Source organism: Anolis carolinensis, chromosome 4, assembly GCF_035594765.1.
Source record: "Anolis carolinensis isolate JA03-04 chromosome 4, rAnoCar3.1.pri, whole genome shotgun sequence".
NCBI classification, from domain to species: domain Eukaryota; kingdom Metazoa; phylum Chordata; class Lepidosauria; order Squamata; family Dactyloidae; genus Anolis; species Anolis carolinensis.
Genome location: NC_085844.1, coordinates 41,122,198 through 41,141,821, shown reverse-complemented (window position 1 = coordinate 41,141,821; position 19,624 = coordinate 41,122,198). Strand labels below are relative to the sequence as shown.

At 36.1% G+C, this 19,624-nt stretch overlaps 1 protein-coding gene across 2 annotated transcripts in view; it reads right to left on the bottom strand.

Annotated features, from left to right (window-relative positions):
• Positions 1-211: 211 nt before the first annotated feature.
• Positions 212-19,624, bottom strand: part of slco5a1 (solute carrier organic anion transporter family member 5A1) — an 82,717-nt gene continuing 63,304 nt past the window's right edge. For both annotated transcript variants that reach the window (XM_062980282.1, XM_003219635.4), the window contains 5 exons: positions 16,100-16,298; positions 7,334-7,493; positions 6,519-6,760; positions 5,066-5,130; positions 212-4,255 (listed from right to left, as the gene is read on the bottom strand). In XM_062980282.1, the coding sequence (XP_062836352.1) occupies positions 3,798-4,255; positions 5,066-5,130; positions 6,519-6,760; positions 7,334-7,493; positions 16,100-16,298 (1,124 nt within the window). In that variant the 3' untranslated portion in view covers positions 212-3,797. The remainder of the gene's footprint in view (positions 4,256-5,065; positions 5,131-6,518; positions 6,761-7,333; positions 7,494-16,099; positions 16,299-19,624) is intronic.

Sequence of the window (19,624 nt, the reverse complement as noted above, 5' to 3'; positions counted from 1 at the left end):
CTTGCAACTCATATTTCAGTGCTGGAAATGAACACATCCCAGGCAAAACCAATGTTTCTGTCTCCTACCCCCTTGTCCCCACCTATGGCAATTTCAAGAGCCTAGCATAGCAAACTAGCAGAAAACTGATGGGAAATGAGGGATAAAGTAGTACTCCCCTGTAGGCATGATCCACATCCCTGATATCCACAAATGTCACACAACAAACAGCTGGTAGAACACCATTTTTTATTTCAAAATGTCAAGTATTGAAGGGTTTTCTTGCAAACAGATGTTTACCACCAAGTTCTCTCCATACAGTGTATTTAGATGAACTTGCACACAGGCTTTGAAATCTTTTCTTTGTTCCACTAAGACATAAATATTAGTAAAAGTCTCCTAAAATGTAAAGTATTTCACAGAAATCCATGACATTTATATTTTTGTTTCCACAGATATAATTGATAAATATTTTTTATCTGAGGCTCTCAAAAACATGTATTCAACATAAACATTAACACTTTTAACTAGTTTGTTCCTTGATTAAGACCTTTCCTCCTCTTTCAGGCAGCTAATTTGAAAATGGACAATATACTGCTATTTCATTTCAAGCCAATGGCAAAGATCCTCTGTGGGTGTGGGGAAGTATAACAGTATTTTTAAAAAGTAACAGTAATTCAAAATTGCATATTCCATAGAATATTTAGGTCATTCCTGCAATGTTTGTTTTCTCACAAAAGTATCACATCTTTCCAGTAAGTATCAAACATCCATTATAGTACAGTATACATTTATTTTTCACTATCCATTCTGTTTTGCAGGAGGAATAGGATATTGCCTTTTAAGGTTATAGGTAGTCAGAAATCTGCTTGCCCTGACATTCACACATTTTCAGTATTAACCTCAATAACAACTATGCTGTTATATAGAAGGAACATCAATGTGTATGTTTTATATGTGCTCGAAAACTACTCCCCAAAATCTTGTCAACTTGGTATTTGCTATTACATCTGTTTAGCAAAACTGTATCATAATGTCTTTAAAACATTAATAAGCTTCTTCAGCAAATTATGTTTACAGCCTTACAAATTACAGTTGCTCCTTTTGGTTTAACGTATATAAAAATACTGGTTTAGGTTTGTTTTTCTTCAAGCAAATGACCAGTTTACAGAATAAGAATAGGCGCCCAATCGACTAATACTATGTGCACTTTTTTATAAGACAATTCAGATTAAGATAAGCACATGCAGCTATATAAACCTATCTGAACTATTTCTCATGCCAGAAAGATTACTTTGTTGCTTTAGCACCATTTTTTAGCACCAGTCCAAAGGTGATCCAGTTGATGCAATCGTTTTTTTCTGGAGGAATGGTTTCCACTCTTGGCTGCACTAAAAAAAGGTAGACTGGAAAATGTGCTGTCACAGATATTACACAGCAAATTCAGGCTTCTACATCTTCCATTTTGTATCAGGATACAAGAACGGTAAGGTACAGTATAAATAAATTACACAATAACTGGAAATGTATATAGCCCAGGCTAAAACATTCTACTACAGACAATTCTGGATACACTTTCAAATTGCAGGAGTGAAACCAACATGGAAATAGCTGTACATAGAAAAATAATGAATAATTTGAGGCTGTATTAGGTTTGTATAAATACCCTTAATACTACAAGTATAAACATATATTCACATTAATATTTATGGCTGTCTACTTCCGCATATATTATGTACATCATAAACAAGTACTAAATTAAAACTTAAAATCTAATGGAGGGGAAAGGAAGGGAAAAAATCCCTTCAATTACATATTGAGTATTATTGTTGTCCCAAAGGAATTTTTCCTGTAGTTCTTTCCTATCCAAAAGGGATGGCATTGAACAGCCAGTAAATGAATTGTTAATACTAGGAAAGCAATTAAGAGGCACAGCAGGCATCCTGCTGCTTTAAGCAATCACAGAGACAGGGAATGTTGCTTGTATAAAATATCTGCATGATCATGTAGAAGATGCTGACCAGCAGTTTCCCTGTTATTTGACTGGAAAACAGTGTTTTCTTCAAAACACAGAACTATGATTTGCAGTCTGTTCATTTTGTATATTCTATTTACATCTAAGACGTAAAATAAAATGTATTATTTTGTTCCTGAAAAATGTGATTTTAAACATTTGGTACCAACCTTATGAACACTGACATACTTCTCCCTTTTTTGGTGTCTTCAGAAATACTTCCTTATTTATACTTCTTTCCCAGCATGAACCACTTTTTGTATTACATCAGCACCAATGCAAACTCTACATATACGCACTGAGCCATAGTAGCCTTGAGCTATGATTACAGACCTTATGCCTAATGTTCTTACCATTCTCCATTATGAATTTTCCATCAAAACGTTTTATCTACTATAAAGATAACGACACGTTTCCCCCCTGCATTTTCTCTCTGTTATAATGCCCCCCCCCCCGAAATAACTTGAGGGGTGCACAAAAGCTGACAGCAACTCCTTAGGTTGTAACAGAAGTTAAAGCTGAACTTGCTCTGGTTTCAAAACTTTGTGTCTAGAAACACAAAGGATTCATTTGCAAAGTAAAGTTTCAAAATGTTGTTGCATGCACAAAGCTAACTGTATGGACCATCAACCACAAAGGACAAAAAAAAAATCTGGTAAGCAAAGCTCCTAAAAGAGGACTGACTATGTCACAATGCCCAAGTATTCTTTGTTGTTTCTCTCTGGAGTCTCTGAATCACACCTTTTCAGCTGTAATAGAACTTCTCTATTTCCACAAAGGGACTTAAATAATCAACAAACTATGATAACTGAACAGAACAAAATGAGAAAGTTAGCCTGGAACTTTCACTAAAAAATGCAACACTCACATGAGCATATTTCCCTTAACTTTTTTTAAAAAACCTATGACGCTGCCATACATATAGCTTCAATATAATGTGAGGTTCATCTCCGACTGCCACAAGGTAGATGTTTGTTTTTGTTGAGTCTATGAAAGCTTGAATGGGAACTTGGTGACTATAGCAGAGTGGTAGAATAGCTCCTAGCTGCAGAATATGCAGGTACTAAACTGGTCTTCATGTAAGGTTATGCTTTAAGAAATACTGATAAAACTGGTGCTTTTAATTTTGCAATATCCTAAACTGAGAATACATCATGTCATGCTAAAATTAAATTACATTGACAGACTAACAAGTAACAATTAAAAGTACTTTATTATGATTTAGAAATTGAGACTTTATTTGGTAAAGTCTGCTCTGTAACTTCAAGTAATTCTTTAAAAAGAAAACATATTGCGTAAGTACATTGGATTATTTCAAATGGCCTCTTTTGCAATTCAGTGATAAACTTTTGAAGAAAAATACCCAGAGCAAAAAGTTATCCAACTCAAGTTGCATAGCTGTGAAGAGTTATAGTTGTGCTTTGAAAGAGAATGCGAAGTAATTTATCTGTTCTCCAGTCCGAAGGTTGTGAATGCATTGCTTTATCATCAATGATAATGCAGTTCTGTCTTAGGATCACTAACCATTTTAAACATTTGCCTGAATGTGAGGATCTTAAAGATGCAGCTAAAGTACTTACAAATATAGTTTAAAACTCCATTTCCCAAAGGTAAGAAAGATCAACCTGGGTAGTTTTGAGGTATCCAGCCCTCAGATATGCCATTGCTCTGTACATTAAGTTCTGATGGTTTGTTATCTATTCCAGATTGCTTTATCAAGAAGAAGGCACTGGTGTTTCAAAAGGCCCTATACTTAAAATTGACCAACAAACCAAAACTGAGGTTGCCAAAAAAAGGCACACCCTTATATCTTAAGAGTGGCATCTTCAGAAGCCTTCTCAAATGCAGCATTTATTGTTTCTGTAAGGAGTCCTGGATAGGTCTGTGCTGTGGAATGCATGCCTACGGCCAGACTTGTATCTTCAGCATGCTCACCTTGAGAACTAAAGGTAGGACAAGATCTAGTCCTCGCATAGTTTTGTTGCATTCCAGTGTTACCCACCACTTCATTCACTGTGCTGATATGTGAATCCCTCCACATCTGCCTTTGCAGTTTCTCCTCTTTATACTTGATGGAATACCAAGCAAGGAAAATGAATAGAAATCCAACACATTTCAGACCAGCTGCTAGGCCAAAGTAGACAAAACGGAAGGATGTCACATCGTATTCCCAACACGATCCTTGCACACCACACTCCTGTTGCCACAGCATGCAGGTGGTGTCAATAACAGCTCCAAAATAAATCGGAGTAGGAATGTATGCTGAAAAAAATTAAGAGTTAGAAAGCTATCCACTCTCTATTTAACGAGTTAATGCTAAAAGATTTGACATTCTGCACAACAATCACCACTTTTGAAAGGCCAACATATGCTTTAAAAGAGAGAACATACCATAAAATCAAAAAGAAAGGGCAGATAATCTTGTGGGTAAAATCTTTATGAAATAGGAAATTGATTTGCAAATTACTTAACTGGATTCCCAATCAAAGCTAATGCCAAAATTCCAGTTCCTTGCAATAATGCATTTTAAGCCAGCATGATGTAGCAGTTTAAGAACTGGACTCAGGCTTCAAATCCTTGCTCAGCCATGAAACTCAATGAATTATCCCTAGGCAAATCATATGCTCTCAGTCTCAGAGGAAGGCTGATAGATTTGCTTTAGGGTCTCCATAAGTTGGAAACAATTTGGAAGCACAAACAACAATGAATCAGATAAAGTGTGGTTTCTCATGATGAGGACAAGATCTTCAGATCTGTGTGCTCTCCTCCCCTATTTCTCCCCTCCATTACACTCGATGGTTGAAAAGTTTTATCCAAGTTTTAGTTTACTAAAGGACACTGTTTTGCTTCATATAAACCACAGTTAAGGTGAACCTCACCGTGTTGCATGTGGATGGCACAAAAAGGTGCCATTCATCAAAAACAAAAATGAATACTTACATTTTCCTCATGTCTACACAACAAGGCTAGGTTCAAGCCTATCCCCATAAAACATATTTTATTGTGGTATCTGGAAGCATTTAAGTGTAAGTTTGTTAAATATAAGGTACCCCTGTTCCCTTCCACACTTACCAAGGGTTCTTAATAAAACAAACTGCATTCCAAGTGCAAAAGGCCTCTCACCATCTTCCACAGACCTAAAAAGACAGTAATTTCATAATTTTTAAACTGTAAGACATATTTACTTTATTTTTTTTTAAATTTAAAATATTCTGTATGTGCAAATACTGTGAATTGCCTTATCCAAATGCCAATGAGCTCCATAGAGCAAGTAGAGGCAACCAGTTTAATAAAATCATATCCAAAAGCTCACAAAAGCCAATTTAACCAAGGAAACAAACTGAGTCGCCTTTTGATCAAAGGATATAAAAGAAGCCATTATTATTATTATTATTATTATTATTATTATTATTATTATTATTATTATTATTATTATTATTATTATTATTCCCCACTTTTTCTTTCCACAAGGAGTCTCAAAGCAGCTTACATTAAAAGCATTTCCATGCAATTTAAAATCGACAACGATATAAACATTAAAACAATTAAATATCACTGGTATTTTTAAAATGCAGTTAAAACCCATAAAACATATTCAAATTAAAAATCACAGTACCCTTACCTGATCTTAAAAACCTTCTTCTTTAAAAGCCTGCCTGAATAAAAAAGTTTTAGCTTGTTGCTGGGGGGAGGGGGGCGCATTCTGGTTTCCCTGAGCAGGGAGTTCCAGAGTTGAGGGGCAACCACCAAGAAAGCCCCCCCCCTCTCTCTCTCTCTCGTTCACACCAACTGAGCTTGAGATGGAAGTGGGACTGATACAAAGGCCTCTCCTGAAGATCTCAGGGCCCAGGCAGGTTCATACAAGGAGATGCGGTCAGCCAAATAGTCTTGGCCTGAGCCTTTCAATAAAATACGAAGTAAAAATGCTCCAGACTTTCTTTTATTATTATATTACCTCTCCATTCTGCTCAGAGTTTAGGACAATGCAGCAGCTACTCTGCTTATTGGAGGCAGCACTCCTCAGAGCTTCAGGATTACAGAAAGAGTGGAAATAAATTCATGCCTCTTGATATAAAGCCTACATTTTCTGGGTAGAACCAATTAGGAAATGACATTTATAACCCAGGAACAAAAATCATGTTACATAGTGTTAATTGGTTGCTGCATACTCATGATTTATAATGCATTCAATGTATTCCAAATGGGAACACATTAATCGAAACAAGTGAAAAAATTAAAATTTGCGATCAAACATTTAAAAAACAGTTAAATAAGACACTACATTAAAACCACCAAAGTTTGAAACAATGTAAAATTATTATATTGCCTCCTCCTTTTTCTCCTCTATGTACTGGGTGCACAGAACAGCATTCACACAAAAAGGATGGTCATCAAGATAGTGTTGTTAATTACCAGCTAAGATATATCCTGATGAAGTTAATATGACAGGGATCTTTCTTTAAAATGTATACTGAAGGCTGATGACAGACATCAGTGCTCTAGTAGAAGGACAATGACCCCTTACCTGAGTGTTACTATGATTGCTGATGGCTGAGCACAAGCTGTGATGAGTGTAACTATAAAGAGGAATACAAGGAATGGGATGAGTGTATTGCAGGTTCGATTGCACTTTCCCGACACAGCATAACCATTCTCATTGAGATAGGTTTTCACAATGACCACCCTTAGTTGGCTGCGCTGCCCAACTGTTGGTGGGGTGATAACTTGTCGACTTTGGACACAGGCACATTCTGTATAATTTCTTATCTGTGAAATGAAAAGGAGATGAATTATCCAGATTTTGATTTGTATTTTACAAGAATATCTCACTTTCACCAATTTCAAAACAATGGGTAAAATGACAACAAAAAATAACAAAATGGCTATCTCATGTTTTTTTGTTACATCAATGAAGGGTCTGGGTGTTTGCAGACAAGAGTAGGAAAGGATTTATATGCCCTCCTTTTAACCCTTGCAATACAATAGAGATGGACAACTCTTGGCGTATCACGTATTGTTGGACTACATCTCTCACCATCCTACATCATTGGCTATGCTTACTAAGCCTCATGGAAGTTGCCATCTGGAGGACTAGAGATTGCCACTCTTAGTCCACAACAACTACAAGTACTTTTTTCAGAGTTTTAAAAATATTTTTTCAGCCATACTTGGAAGCAACGGAGGCTAAATTGGAAATTTCTACATGCAAATTAGGTCCTCAATCCATTAAACTAGGGCCTAGGCCCACTAGCAGCCATTTTGGACAACTGTCTTTAAAAATTGGAAAAAATGGGTGCAGCACAAAACATTACTAGTTTGTGTTCTTGCTGATAAACTTACCCCTGCACTATGATTTCCACTACTGATGCAACCAGCAAGACAAGGATTGAAATACGTAATTCCATCAGACCCGCACACAGGTTCATATTCATGGATTTTACAGCCGCAATTGACATTACAGCTGCCAGTCAGATTCCTGTGCGTCATTGTGAGGGTAGGACTACAGAAAGGGGAAGATTATGGTACTGGTGAAATTCAGAAATTATTTTCTCACAAAATACTTCAATGACAAAAATGATACAACCACTCATTTTTCTGCAGCAGATGGAAGCTCCATGACATCTTTTATGCATCATACTATACGTCACAAGTATACAATTTTTAATTGTTTTATGGATTAGTCTTTACTCTAGATGACTATCCTGGGAGAAAAGCATTCTATGGCCAGCATCCAATCCTGGATATTATAGCATCTCCATAAATTGTTTCAACATGCTGAACTTTTTCTTGGAGTGATTTTTGTCACAGAATTTCTTGGATACACACTTTGTAAAGCCGTAATGAAATATGGTCTTCATATAGTTAGTTACAAGTTAACCTTATTTCTCCTCAACAACAAATATACAAATGGATATATAAATATATTTTTACTATTTTATATGTTGTTTGTTCCCCACTTTATTTCTCCCGAGGGGGACTCAAAATGTCTTAACATAAAAGTATTAGCATACCATAAAAGTATACCAATACGCAAACATTAAAACAGGATTAAATATAAATACTATTGAAAAATTCCCAGTTAAAAATCATTAAAACATATTCAGTTAAAAACCACAACATCCCCTGAACTGATCTTAAAAACTTCATCTTTAAAAGTCTGTCTGAATAAAAAGGTGTTTGCCTATCGTGGGAAGGACAACAGGGAGGGGGCCATTCTGGCTTCCTTGGGCAGGGAGTTTCACAGTCAATGGGCAGTCTCAACTCTGGAATTTGATATAGAATCCTTGTAAATATTACAGAAAAGGCATAGAAATTTCTGTAGAGTTTTTGGTGTGTTGAAATATATTTAGTTTAAAATTTTAATAACTGAATTCCTGAGGCCATAGAAAAATGTGTATTACAGCTTGCTGTTCCAATATTGTTTCATATTGCGTGTAAAATATAAAGCTTCATTCTTTATACTTCCTATAAAGTATAACGCTTCCTTCTCTTGATTTTCATTAACTAATATATTTCCAAACTTCAAATACCTAAACAGTTTTCATACTAATGTGATAACATTAATTGGATCCACATGTTATATTCAAATTCAATGTTACTTCCTACTCCAAGCCTAGATCCAATTCACTGCACTGGACTGAAACTCTGTCTTTGCTACAGGAAAAAATTCATCCACAGAAAGCTACTATTTGACTTGGGAGGATCATCTCTCTCCTCCACATACAGTTAAGAGGGCTGGAAAAGTTGCCATAGAGAGTAGCAGACACAGAATTTCTCTTCTGCCAGTCCAATGTCATGTGTCTAAATCTGTGTTCAACCTAATGCATTTATTTAATTACTAGTAAATTTACACCCTGCATGTCCATCCCCAAAATAGCTCTTACTGCAATTTATATTCCTTTAAAAACTTTATGAAAACATAACACCTAAGCCAATAAACTAAAAACACAGTAATACAACAATGAAGGGCACAGCCAGCAGCCACTCACCCCCCTCAAAAATACAGGAATTTCAATGTTAAAGACTCCTGAATAAAAAAGGTCTTTACCTACTAGAAGGACAATAAAAGGAGGATAGTTTAAGTTTCTAGTAAAGGACTAAAATATGGACAATGTCACTGCCTGGACAGTAAAACATATTTATTTTATGAGAAGAAGCAGAGTTCTTCAGATGTCTACAGCAGAAATATTTACAATCTATTGCATATTCATGATCAACACTGAAAAAACATTACTTAACTGGGAATATCAGCTCCCAGTAAACAATATGCTGTAAAACATAAAAGCTTTCTCAGAGCTGGTTATATTTACACACATCTTTTATAAAGAGTTTGCTATTGCATGAATAACAAGCAATTATCAACAGAAGCAATAAATAACAACTTGAACTGTAATTTATTTCACTTTGCTGACTGGATTTGGAAACATCGATTGACTCTCCATTATCAACAAATGATGAGATTTCCAAATGAGTCCTTTTATACACTAAAGCTCTATTTGGGCATCCAGGATTGGGTTGCATGAGGAAAGGGATACAACTATCTCCAATCCTTCCCCAATAGACTGAAGCAGCATTCAGAGAGCTGGTGCTGGTTTATGTAGACCAGACTATATCTAATTTTCAGGAAAAGGGTTGAAGATAATGGGCACAAATATGATGCATTGGGGGGGGGGGGGGGGAGCTGCTGATCTCCCACATCAGATAGCTTAAGAAACACTAACATAAATAACATGATCTTCTTGAGACTGTCCACACACAGAGACCTCAAGAAAGAGGGGTATTACCCTGATCTCCACAATCTATACTGGTTAACCAAGTATAACTGGTTATACTGTAGAATAAAAGGTGGGCTTCCTCCTGTGATTATTTCAAATACTCAATGCAATATGGGCAAAAAGATTCTTATATGAGGGGAATTTCACACCCCCTTTTCTGCTGATTGCAACAACAAAAGCCACCCTCCTGCTGCAATGCCAGCCTTGGATGTGAAGTGGAAGCATGTTGGAATAATCAATTTTTTAACATGGAGGCAGCTTACCTGCGTTCCATACACGCAAAATGCTTCACCTTAATTTTCCAATATTCCATTTTCCCACTTATATCCCAGCTTTGCCCAAGGATTGCTCCGCTCTCAAGAAGGAGGCTTCAGCGAGAATGAGGAGCTCATCCTGTGTTGGATGCAAGGGTGTACACCTAATACTGTAAGGATGTGAACAGAACAACTAAATTTGTAAACATATATATTGCAGAAGAATGCTCACTGACAGCAGTGATTAGCCACAGCTTCCTGCAGAGACAGTGAGAAACCTAGAACTAAACTGGCATATGAAACACCATGTGTGAAAAAGAATTGTTTGAAATGGCTTAAATCTTTTGAATAAAACAGCAATAGGCATACTTCCAGTTGTGTAATGTATCTATGGGTCACAGCCTGGAAACAAGTCTGCTTCAGTTATTTTTTTCAATCCTGCAAATACTAATCAGTTGAATGCTCATTCTGGTTCAATACGACAGCATTGCTTTGACTCCGGTGGCTTTTTGTTAATTTTCTATTTGTGCAAGAAATTTTTTCTCTCCTGTCTCTAATCTTCCCAACAGCAAAATTCAGTAAAATGTAAAGACTACTAGCAAAATCCTAGATATTAACAAATAGATGTCATTTATGAACTCTGAAGGTAGCTGAGGTTAAACACAATTAATCTGGCAATAGTTGTGCTTTAATTTGATTCTGCCTTGAAAGAAGAGTTCAAGGTGGAGTAAGGAAGAGCTGAAGCAGTAATGTCTGGTGCTTTAAAAATTGACATGACAGCTGATTTCTGCCTGCCCTCTAGAACATTTTGTGAGCTGCCAAGGCTTGTCACTTTGCAGTCCAATACAGCTGCAGCTACAGCAAACAACATGAACGTATGCTGCTTGTAAACAACAGAATTTGCTTGTAAACAGACAGCATATTGCTCAATCTGTTCTATTTTTATTTTTCCAGTTGCTGAAGTACCAAATTTTATCAATCTTACAAAACAGTTTACTCAAACATCCCAGTAGTTTTTACTGTCCAACCCAACAAAGCACTTTTTGTCCCCCATCAACCAAGACATTTTTCTCCCTAACTCCCATCACGCGCTACTTATTCACTTCCTCCTATCTACCCAAGAAATCTCTCTGTTTATTCATCCAAGTGATAATTGTTCCCCTTATCCAATCAGTTGTCCTTTATTTTTCTTCAAACATCCAAGAGGGTTTTGTTGGATCAGACTAGAAGTGAGGAAAGTGCAGCCTGCAGGCCACATGGGCAGTTTTATAGATCCTGACATCACCTATGTATTTCACATGTGAAATACATATTTTCCCCTCAAAGGGAGCAATTTTGGTTCAAAAAGACATGTGGGGGCACAGCCCCCCAAGTATGACCAATGCAATTCCCTAGACTTCAGCAGCAGATTTGTCTGCTCCAGTTGTGGCCCGAGGTTTTTGTACACCCAATAAGCAGGATAGAATGCAAGTTCTATTTTACCATCATTATGCTGCATACAATTCTGGCAACAAATATTTAGAAGTACACTGTTTCTGATCCTGGAGGATTCCATTTGCCTATTATGTGAGATGATACTCGCCTCCTCCATATCATCTAACTTCCATCATATCCTACTAAGTCATGTAATTATGGCCTCAAAAGGTATAAAAATTAGCTTTTGTATCTCACAAAAACTAAAAAAGCAAAAAGAATTAAAGAACAATCCATAGATATTCATTGTCCTTTTCAGTACCTTATCTTGCTCTATGATAATTTTTTCAGCTGAACCTTTCATAATTGTACACAATACTGGAAGTTAATCCTTACCATAGGTTTTATATAAAATGCACTATAATATTGACCATTACACTTTCAATCCCAACAGACCCTTTATTTTAATACCTCTGCTAGTGCTGCTGCATGCTGAACTATCTACCATAGCTTACTTTGATCACCATCAGCTACAGCCTTGAGCATGCAAGCTTTTTCTGTGCCCTTTGTGTTGGCCTAAGAATTTTTGAAATAGATTCAGGTTTCTACCTCTCCCATAGGCCAGGAATGTTTAAGAACAACGTATTTACTTTTCTTAATTTTTTTTCCTTTCAAAAGGGGCTACATGACAGGAATGTCCTTTCTGTCCTCTCTGTCCTCTGATATAAACAAAACACAAAATCTCACACTATTTCTATTTATACAGAAGTATATATTTAATATCTTTATATATGACTATAAGGCAATTTAACCATATAATGTTTTTTTCCAGATGTACTGAGATTCCTTGAGAAATTCAATGTTCTTTTAAAAAGGGAACAATTAGTTTCACACAGAACAGGGACATATGGATCTGAAGAGAACTCATTTTTCTCTTTGCTAGTGGAACTGAAATGTTATTATCCATTGTTTGCTCTATGAATTCATGCTGTTGAATCCTCTGTGATTAATGTAAAAATACTCTTGGGAAAAGTCCTGTACTCCAAAATTGGAAAGTAAGACATTCACTATTAATGATGAACATTTTTTACTTTTAATGATCAGGACACCTTATTGCATTAGCCATGCATGAACGTGTACTCATATTCTATAGGTGTCACCTACAAGAAAATACACAATCAGCTTATTTTAGTGTATATGCCTAGCCGTTATCTTCTCTCTTTTTTCTTTCTTTATAATCATATTCTTAAATTCATATATAGTGTTATCCTCATGTAAATGTTGATAACAGTATACATATGGAGTTCCAATTTTTTGTCACTGGATGGGTCACCTTAAACTTATTTACAAAAAAAAAAATTTTATTCTTACTGCTGGAAGAAATTTAACTGTATTACCAATATAACCAGTGCTATTAAAAAGGAAGCTTGTCATTGATTGGTATGGATACATATTGACATTTACCTTACAACAGCAGTTCTTGTCCTAGTGGACTGATTAAAAGTATTATTCTACAATTATTAAACATACAAAAATGTTTTAAGTTTCTCACAAACATTTAAGAGAAGAGCACTAATGAAGAAGAAGCTGACATGGTGGATTTCTGAAGAAACTTTTGGCAAATGGGGATTTCTGATGGCTAATTCTTGACGTTTTTATGCATCTGTTTTGTTTTTTCCCCTTCCTAATGGATTTTTGTGGTTAAAAGAGACTGAAGAAGCAATAGGAGAACATCAGAGGGTTACTAACAGAAGATGACATCGACTGCCATACTCCCTGTACACATGCTAATAAAATTCTATTAGTGAAATGGTGTGATCAAACCATAAAAGCCTAGAATGTAAGAACTCCATGATCCTCAATGAAGGTTTCTGAATAAAGACTTAGCAATATGAAATTTGCTCAGCAGCACTTTTGGTACTCAAAATTCTAGAGTCACCAATACTGCTGGCAATATATAATATACAGAATGTCCTTGAATGTTCTGATGATGCTGGGGGAAAAGGAAGGAAAAAGGAAGAGGGGCTGACCAAGAGCAAGATGGATGGATGGTATCCTCGAAGTGACTGGCCTGACCTTGAAGGAACTGAGGGCAGCGACGGTCGACAGGAAGCTCTGACATGGACTGGTCCATGAGGTCACAAAGAGTCAGAAACGACTGAATGAATAAACAACAACAACAAGCAATGCACGCAAGGAGTGAGTGGAAGGGGGTAACATTAATCATTTCCCCAAATTGAAATTTGCATTTTATACCTAGTAAGCACATTTCCAGTATTCTTCTGGCTATCTCAACAGGAAGGTTTAGGATGTATGTGTATATATAGAACTTTGCAAACATACTAGTTCAAACATCACACACACATATAGAAAAAAAGATTTTTTTAGAAGAACACACAATGCAAAAGCCTTGCTGGATCATGCCAGAGTTCAGCATCTTATCTCACTTTCTTTCAAGGACAATATATTTTCTCTGTCCCTCTCTCTCTCTCTCTCTCTCTCTCTCTCTCTCTCTCTCTCTCTCTCTCTCTCTCTCTCACTGTGAGTACTGGTGAAGGTGGGCAGAGGATTGAACCGTGTTCTTTAGCTTCTTTTAGTGCCCTTTGTTTAAGTCATTCCAACTCTCCTTTGTATTTATAGCCTAATATGGCAGTATTGCATTGATTGTATGACACATGGTGACAAAGCCAGAGATTCAATTTTGAAGGAAAATATTGAAAACTCTTCTGTAATATTTTCCCCTTTACACTGAAAATAAAAATACTCTCATGTTTTACTATAACATAAGTAATACCCAACAATCCTTACATTTCTTCCCTTGAATCTGTGATGTAAATGATGATACCACTCCAAAGATATTTGTATGATTAAATAAGCTAGGCCTTACAGCATTAAGCAAGGACAAAATGTTGTCATATGCCAATTCTGATGCTAATGATCACTGTCTGACCATCCCTACATAACTATTATAGTGGTTTAAAAAAAGAAAAGAAAAAAGATTTGCCCTGCATTGATTTAATTCCGGATCAAAAAGTTTCAGGGAGTGCAGTTGTCTAACTCCCAAGGAAATGCAGATAGAGATACAGCTTTTATTTAGTAATGATAAAGGTATTTATGAATTTTCAAAGCATCAGTTACCTTCAAAGCATGCCTTAAGATACAAGCAAAGCATTATTTTATCTGCTCTGCATCTATCCCGCCTTCAATATCACTGGTTGATCTCATGTTCTATTTTTTAAAACTATTTACTTCCCCACATCATTAAATAATAGTGTAAAGGCTAATGACAAATTTAGGAATTAGGTCATTTTCTGGCTCCGACCTTCAGCAGTGCCTGCCAACAATTGACTGCAGCCTTGAAAGTTTCTATTTTAATGGTTAGGGAACAGACAGATATATAAGGTAGAAATAATACTCAAAATATCTGAAAAGTTGGTTTCTCAAAAGTCAGCACATCTTAGTGAGATGGATCCCAATCAAAAATCTTCACAGTTTAAGACCTATTCTGCGCTATAAGAATGCACGTTCATTTTTTATTTTTATTTTTGCATGGGAAACAATATTTACGTAAAGAAAACAAGTTTCATACACATAAAATACCATGCATAAATGCCATTTTCTTGCTTAAAAATAAATAAATAAATAAATAAGAAGAGCTCTCAGACTGCAAATAGTCTTTAAAAACTATAGTTTGCAATAAACTTCCTTACAGTAAGGAGAACATGGTAAAATTATTTGTTCATGCCATCATTACATCATTAATAAACAGACAAACACTCCTAATTTATGTCAAAAGCCTATGTTATGTACTAGAAAATATCTTTAAGTTGGTAAACAGTTGAAAAAATATAAATATTGACTGAATTACAAATTGGGTGAGCATTATTTGTCAATATAGAGATGTAGTTTCTGCTTATTTGCAGAACTACAGATGTCAATCCAGAAGTAAGCAAAGCTCCATGAGGCACTTCCCTGTGTAAATAGGTACAGAGGTACAGCCTAATTCTATTTAGTACACTTATACTATCATTCTCCATTACAGAACTAGGCAGTTTTAAAATTTCAGAATTAAAGGTAGTATGCATAAAGGCTGGCAAAAATCTGATAGCACTTCCCAGTGGTGCCAGCTGAATAATCAACCAACGGGGCAACGGTCTGCAGTGATAGGCAGTGCAACGGGCCAGGTGCAGTCCAAACAGTCGCATCAACCTGTCAAAACCACAAATGTTTTTTTTTTGAGAAATGCCCAAAACAAAGCCATGTGGAAACGACAGGCAAAGCAGACCCTACGAATTCGTGGGACAAATGCTAGGAAGAAAAAGAAATGTAGTATACATAAAGTTTCTAACGTTTTCTATCCTATCACTAACATACACAAATCTGTTTAGTTCCAGTAAAGTAGCAGCAGCATATACCATCTCCTACTGTCTAGGACACATTCTATTCTGAATGAGACAGAACTGTATATGTACTCTAATCCTGTTGCCCAATGGGGTAGCCTTCAATATGAGTTTGAAACTAGTTGTCCAATAGTTCTATGTTCACCTTTGATTAAAGCGCTTTTAAGTTATTTAATGACTGCATTTTAAAAATAGCTATCAGCTTTATATAAAGCCTGGCTTTGATGCAACTCATTACTTATTTAGAAAGGAAAAACATCTTACCCTGTAGTATACGGGATATTTATCCCCCCTAGATTAATGCTTTCACATCCAACAATGAAGAGTGTTGAAAAGCACAAAAGAGACACACCACTGCAGATCATTGCCAGTTTTGCAGATTCTCTTGCACTGAGTTTGAGTTTTTTTATAATGTAGCCCCCTAGGACAATACCAACGCCAGCACTTGGAACAATAATCACACCTGGTTAAAGGAAAAATAGTAAAGATTAAGAAAGATTAAAAGAGTAGGCAAAATACTATGATACATTTTTAAATTCAAGAATTTTAATGTTTAATATTCAAGAAAAACTCTTCATTACTTGTTCATTTAGTCTATCTGCCAATGTATAAGCATAATGGGACAAAAAAAACAAAAAAGTAAATGAAATATTTTTAAAATGATCAAAACGCTGCTGCAATGATCAGTTAGAAAAAAGTGGGGAGTTAAACTATCACTTTGAAAAAAAGTAATATAAAGGTTCAAAAGATGTGGGGAAGCAAAAATGTCTTTGGCAACTATTAGAAAGATATCAGAGTGGGAGCCTGTTGCCTTTCAGGGCAACAAATGAGCAGCTAACTACTAAATAGGCACTCTCTTCTACAGCTAATTCTCCTGTCAGAGAGATTGAAAGAAAGGTCCTCTGTTTATAATCACAAAGCTCACATGTGCTCTCCACTATCTAAAGATCTAGTTCTCATAAAGATGAGGTGATAGTCAACTGGTATGAGGGTGTCTCCTGGAAAAGTTAGTTTGCTCAGAAGATACCTACAGTTTGGAGTATTCTGGATTCTGTAAGAACTGTAGAAACAGATGGCACCAAATATCAGTATTTCCCTTTTCCTGCCTATATGGCAATAGGGTATCTATCTAATCAGTGTCTTGGTTTAAATCATGTCTGTGATGTTGAAATTCAGATTCATACAACACTCGCTACTGCCTTTAAAGACAATCCCGAAACTACAACTGGCAGCGATGTCAGACTAGTTCATTGGAGCACCGTATCTCCCAGAATATACAGGAGAATATACAGGAACTCTACTGTTTTGACAGTGCATTTCTGGACCAATTTAAAATGCTACCTTTGATGTGTAAGATCCTAAACAGTTAGAATAGTACACAAATAGCTAAAAACACACCCTCATCATTATAAGACCTCCACATATGCCCAGCAATGTGAACCATTAAACTGGAGGGCACAAAAGAGATGGGGCGTTTTCAACAGTGGCTCCATGACTACAAAACTACCTTCTTAGGGAGACATACTTAGTTCTTCTCTACAACTTTTCCAAAGCAGACACCTACAGACTTATTCTAGATTAGTTTCTAAAGAAATTCTATTGTTCTATGGATTTTAGGTTAAAAGGTTTTAAAGGATCAGCTTATTTTAAAGTGAATGTGTTTGTTAGATAATGGGTTTGTGATGCTGTGGTTAGGATTTACTCATATTTGGGTGAAATATGGTTATTTTTTGTAATAAGTCTATTGTATCTGATTTATAGCTGTGTTTTAATATTGCAGGGAAGGCACTGTGGAGGCTTTTGTCCTAAAATCCACCCAATATTGATTTTGTTGCCTAAAGCAAAAGGCAAGTGTATCTATTCTCACATACAGAAGACAACTGGATTGGCCTGAGCTGAATCCCACTGGTACATAGTGACAGGGTAGCATTTTCCATTACATTTGAAACAGCATGCTAGATCAGGAGGGACATGATAGGCCATGTAGTGTACATACGAAGACTATTGCTGTTATCCCCATGACCTACTACCCAATGCACTCAATTCATTCTGTCTAATAGGAGCCTCCAATGGCCTAGGGGATAAAAGCCTTGTGACTTGAAGGTTGGGTTGCTGACCTGAAGGCTTCCAGGTTCGAATCCCACCCGGGGAGAGTGCGGATGAGCTCCCTCTATCAGCTCCAGCTCCATGCGGGGACATGAGAGAAGCCTCCCACAAGGATGGTAAAACATCAAAACATCCGGGCGTCCCCTGGGCAACGTCCTTGCAGACGGCCAATTCTCTCACTCCAGAAGCAACTCCGGTTGCTCCTGACACGAAAAAAAAAATCTGTCTAATAGATAGACTTGGAAAATTAACTTTTGGGGGTTAACAATTATCAGAATAACTTGGCCAGTACTGCCACTAATCATATTGGCTAAAGCATTCAAGAATATGATGTTGTTTGAAATGTAACATTTAATGACTAGCCAATTTTCACCCCACCCTACCCCTTCTAAAATTTCCACATATATGTCCAAGTGCAATTTTGGTCCTGAACACAGACCAACTTATTTAAGGGGAACTTGGTAACAATTACCAACACAAGATCCACTGATTCCATGAATCTACTGTTAATGTAACTAACAAATAGATTTAGATCACTAAAACTTGACATCAGGAAAAGGGATTCTGCCCAATTTTCTCCCTATCTTGCTGGCTTTCTACATGTGGGATTTATTTAATTGGGTACCCTTTTATCATGTTATCAGACAATTTAAAGTGATCCAGTCCAAAAGACAGGTTACCCATCTCAGCAGTGCTTGATGACAATTTTGCCAGTAGCAAAAGGCCAGAATTTTCAGCATGCTGCAATGACGTCAAAAGATTAATAAAGGCCTCCTTATGATTTTTCCAGAAACAGCAGAAATATTGTAAATAGAACAATTGTCAAAGAAGTTGAAATATTCCTTTGTTTTATACTAGCCTGAAAGGGACCAGGCTCTCAAGGATTGTTATTAAATATGTGAAATTCAGATAGCAAAGCAAATTCAGTTTAAGATTCAACGATGTGATTATTTTTACTTAGATACAGGGAATTCAATCATACTTCATCACTCTTTTTACACAGGACTTTATGAATAAAGAGTAGTTTATAAAACTTTGTTGATTTATTGATGCCATTTGTGTAGAGGGAGGTATTCAACGTATTTATAAATTCTAAATTGGAGGGAGAGGGACTTTAAAAAATTGGCTATCATAAGTCAAAAGATTCCATGACATTGTCAAATAACAAAGAAAAGTAACACAAAAAGACAATGAAAAATTAATTGAATTCCCAAATTAACTGCCGTGCAGAAGAAGGCATTAAGAAGTTCAAGTTGGTTCTAGAAACAATAAGGATCCATAAAAGTAATTACTAAGTTTCACCTGTTGTCCCATTTTAAAAATGAAGTAGTTGAGTTTTTCTTTTCCTTTCCTTTTTACCCCTACCCACCCCCCTCAGAAAAGAAGAAAAAGCTCCTGAAATCATTTTGAGCAATGATGCTTGTTCCTGTAATAGCCTTTCTTGCACCTTAACCACACATTTAAAGTTGAATAAATTATTGTGTTTTCATTCAAATGTCTCTTCATTGTCACGAAAGATTAAAGGTATTGTACTGCAAATAAAGGGAGAATATTTGAATAACATTTATTAATCAGAAAATTGCTCTTACATAGGCTTTATTATGCAGACTAATATTAATTTGGATTTGTAAAAACCCATCAAAAGGTCGAATGAAAAATGATATATATGTCATCATTGAGTGT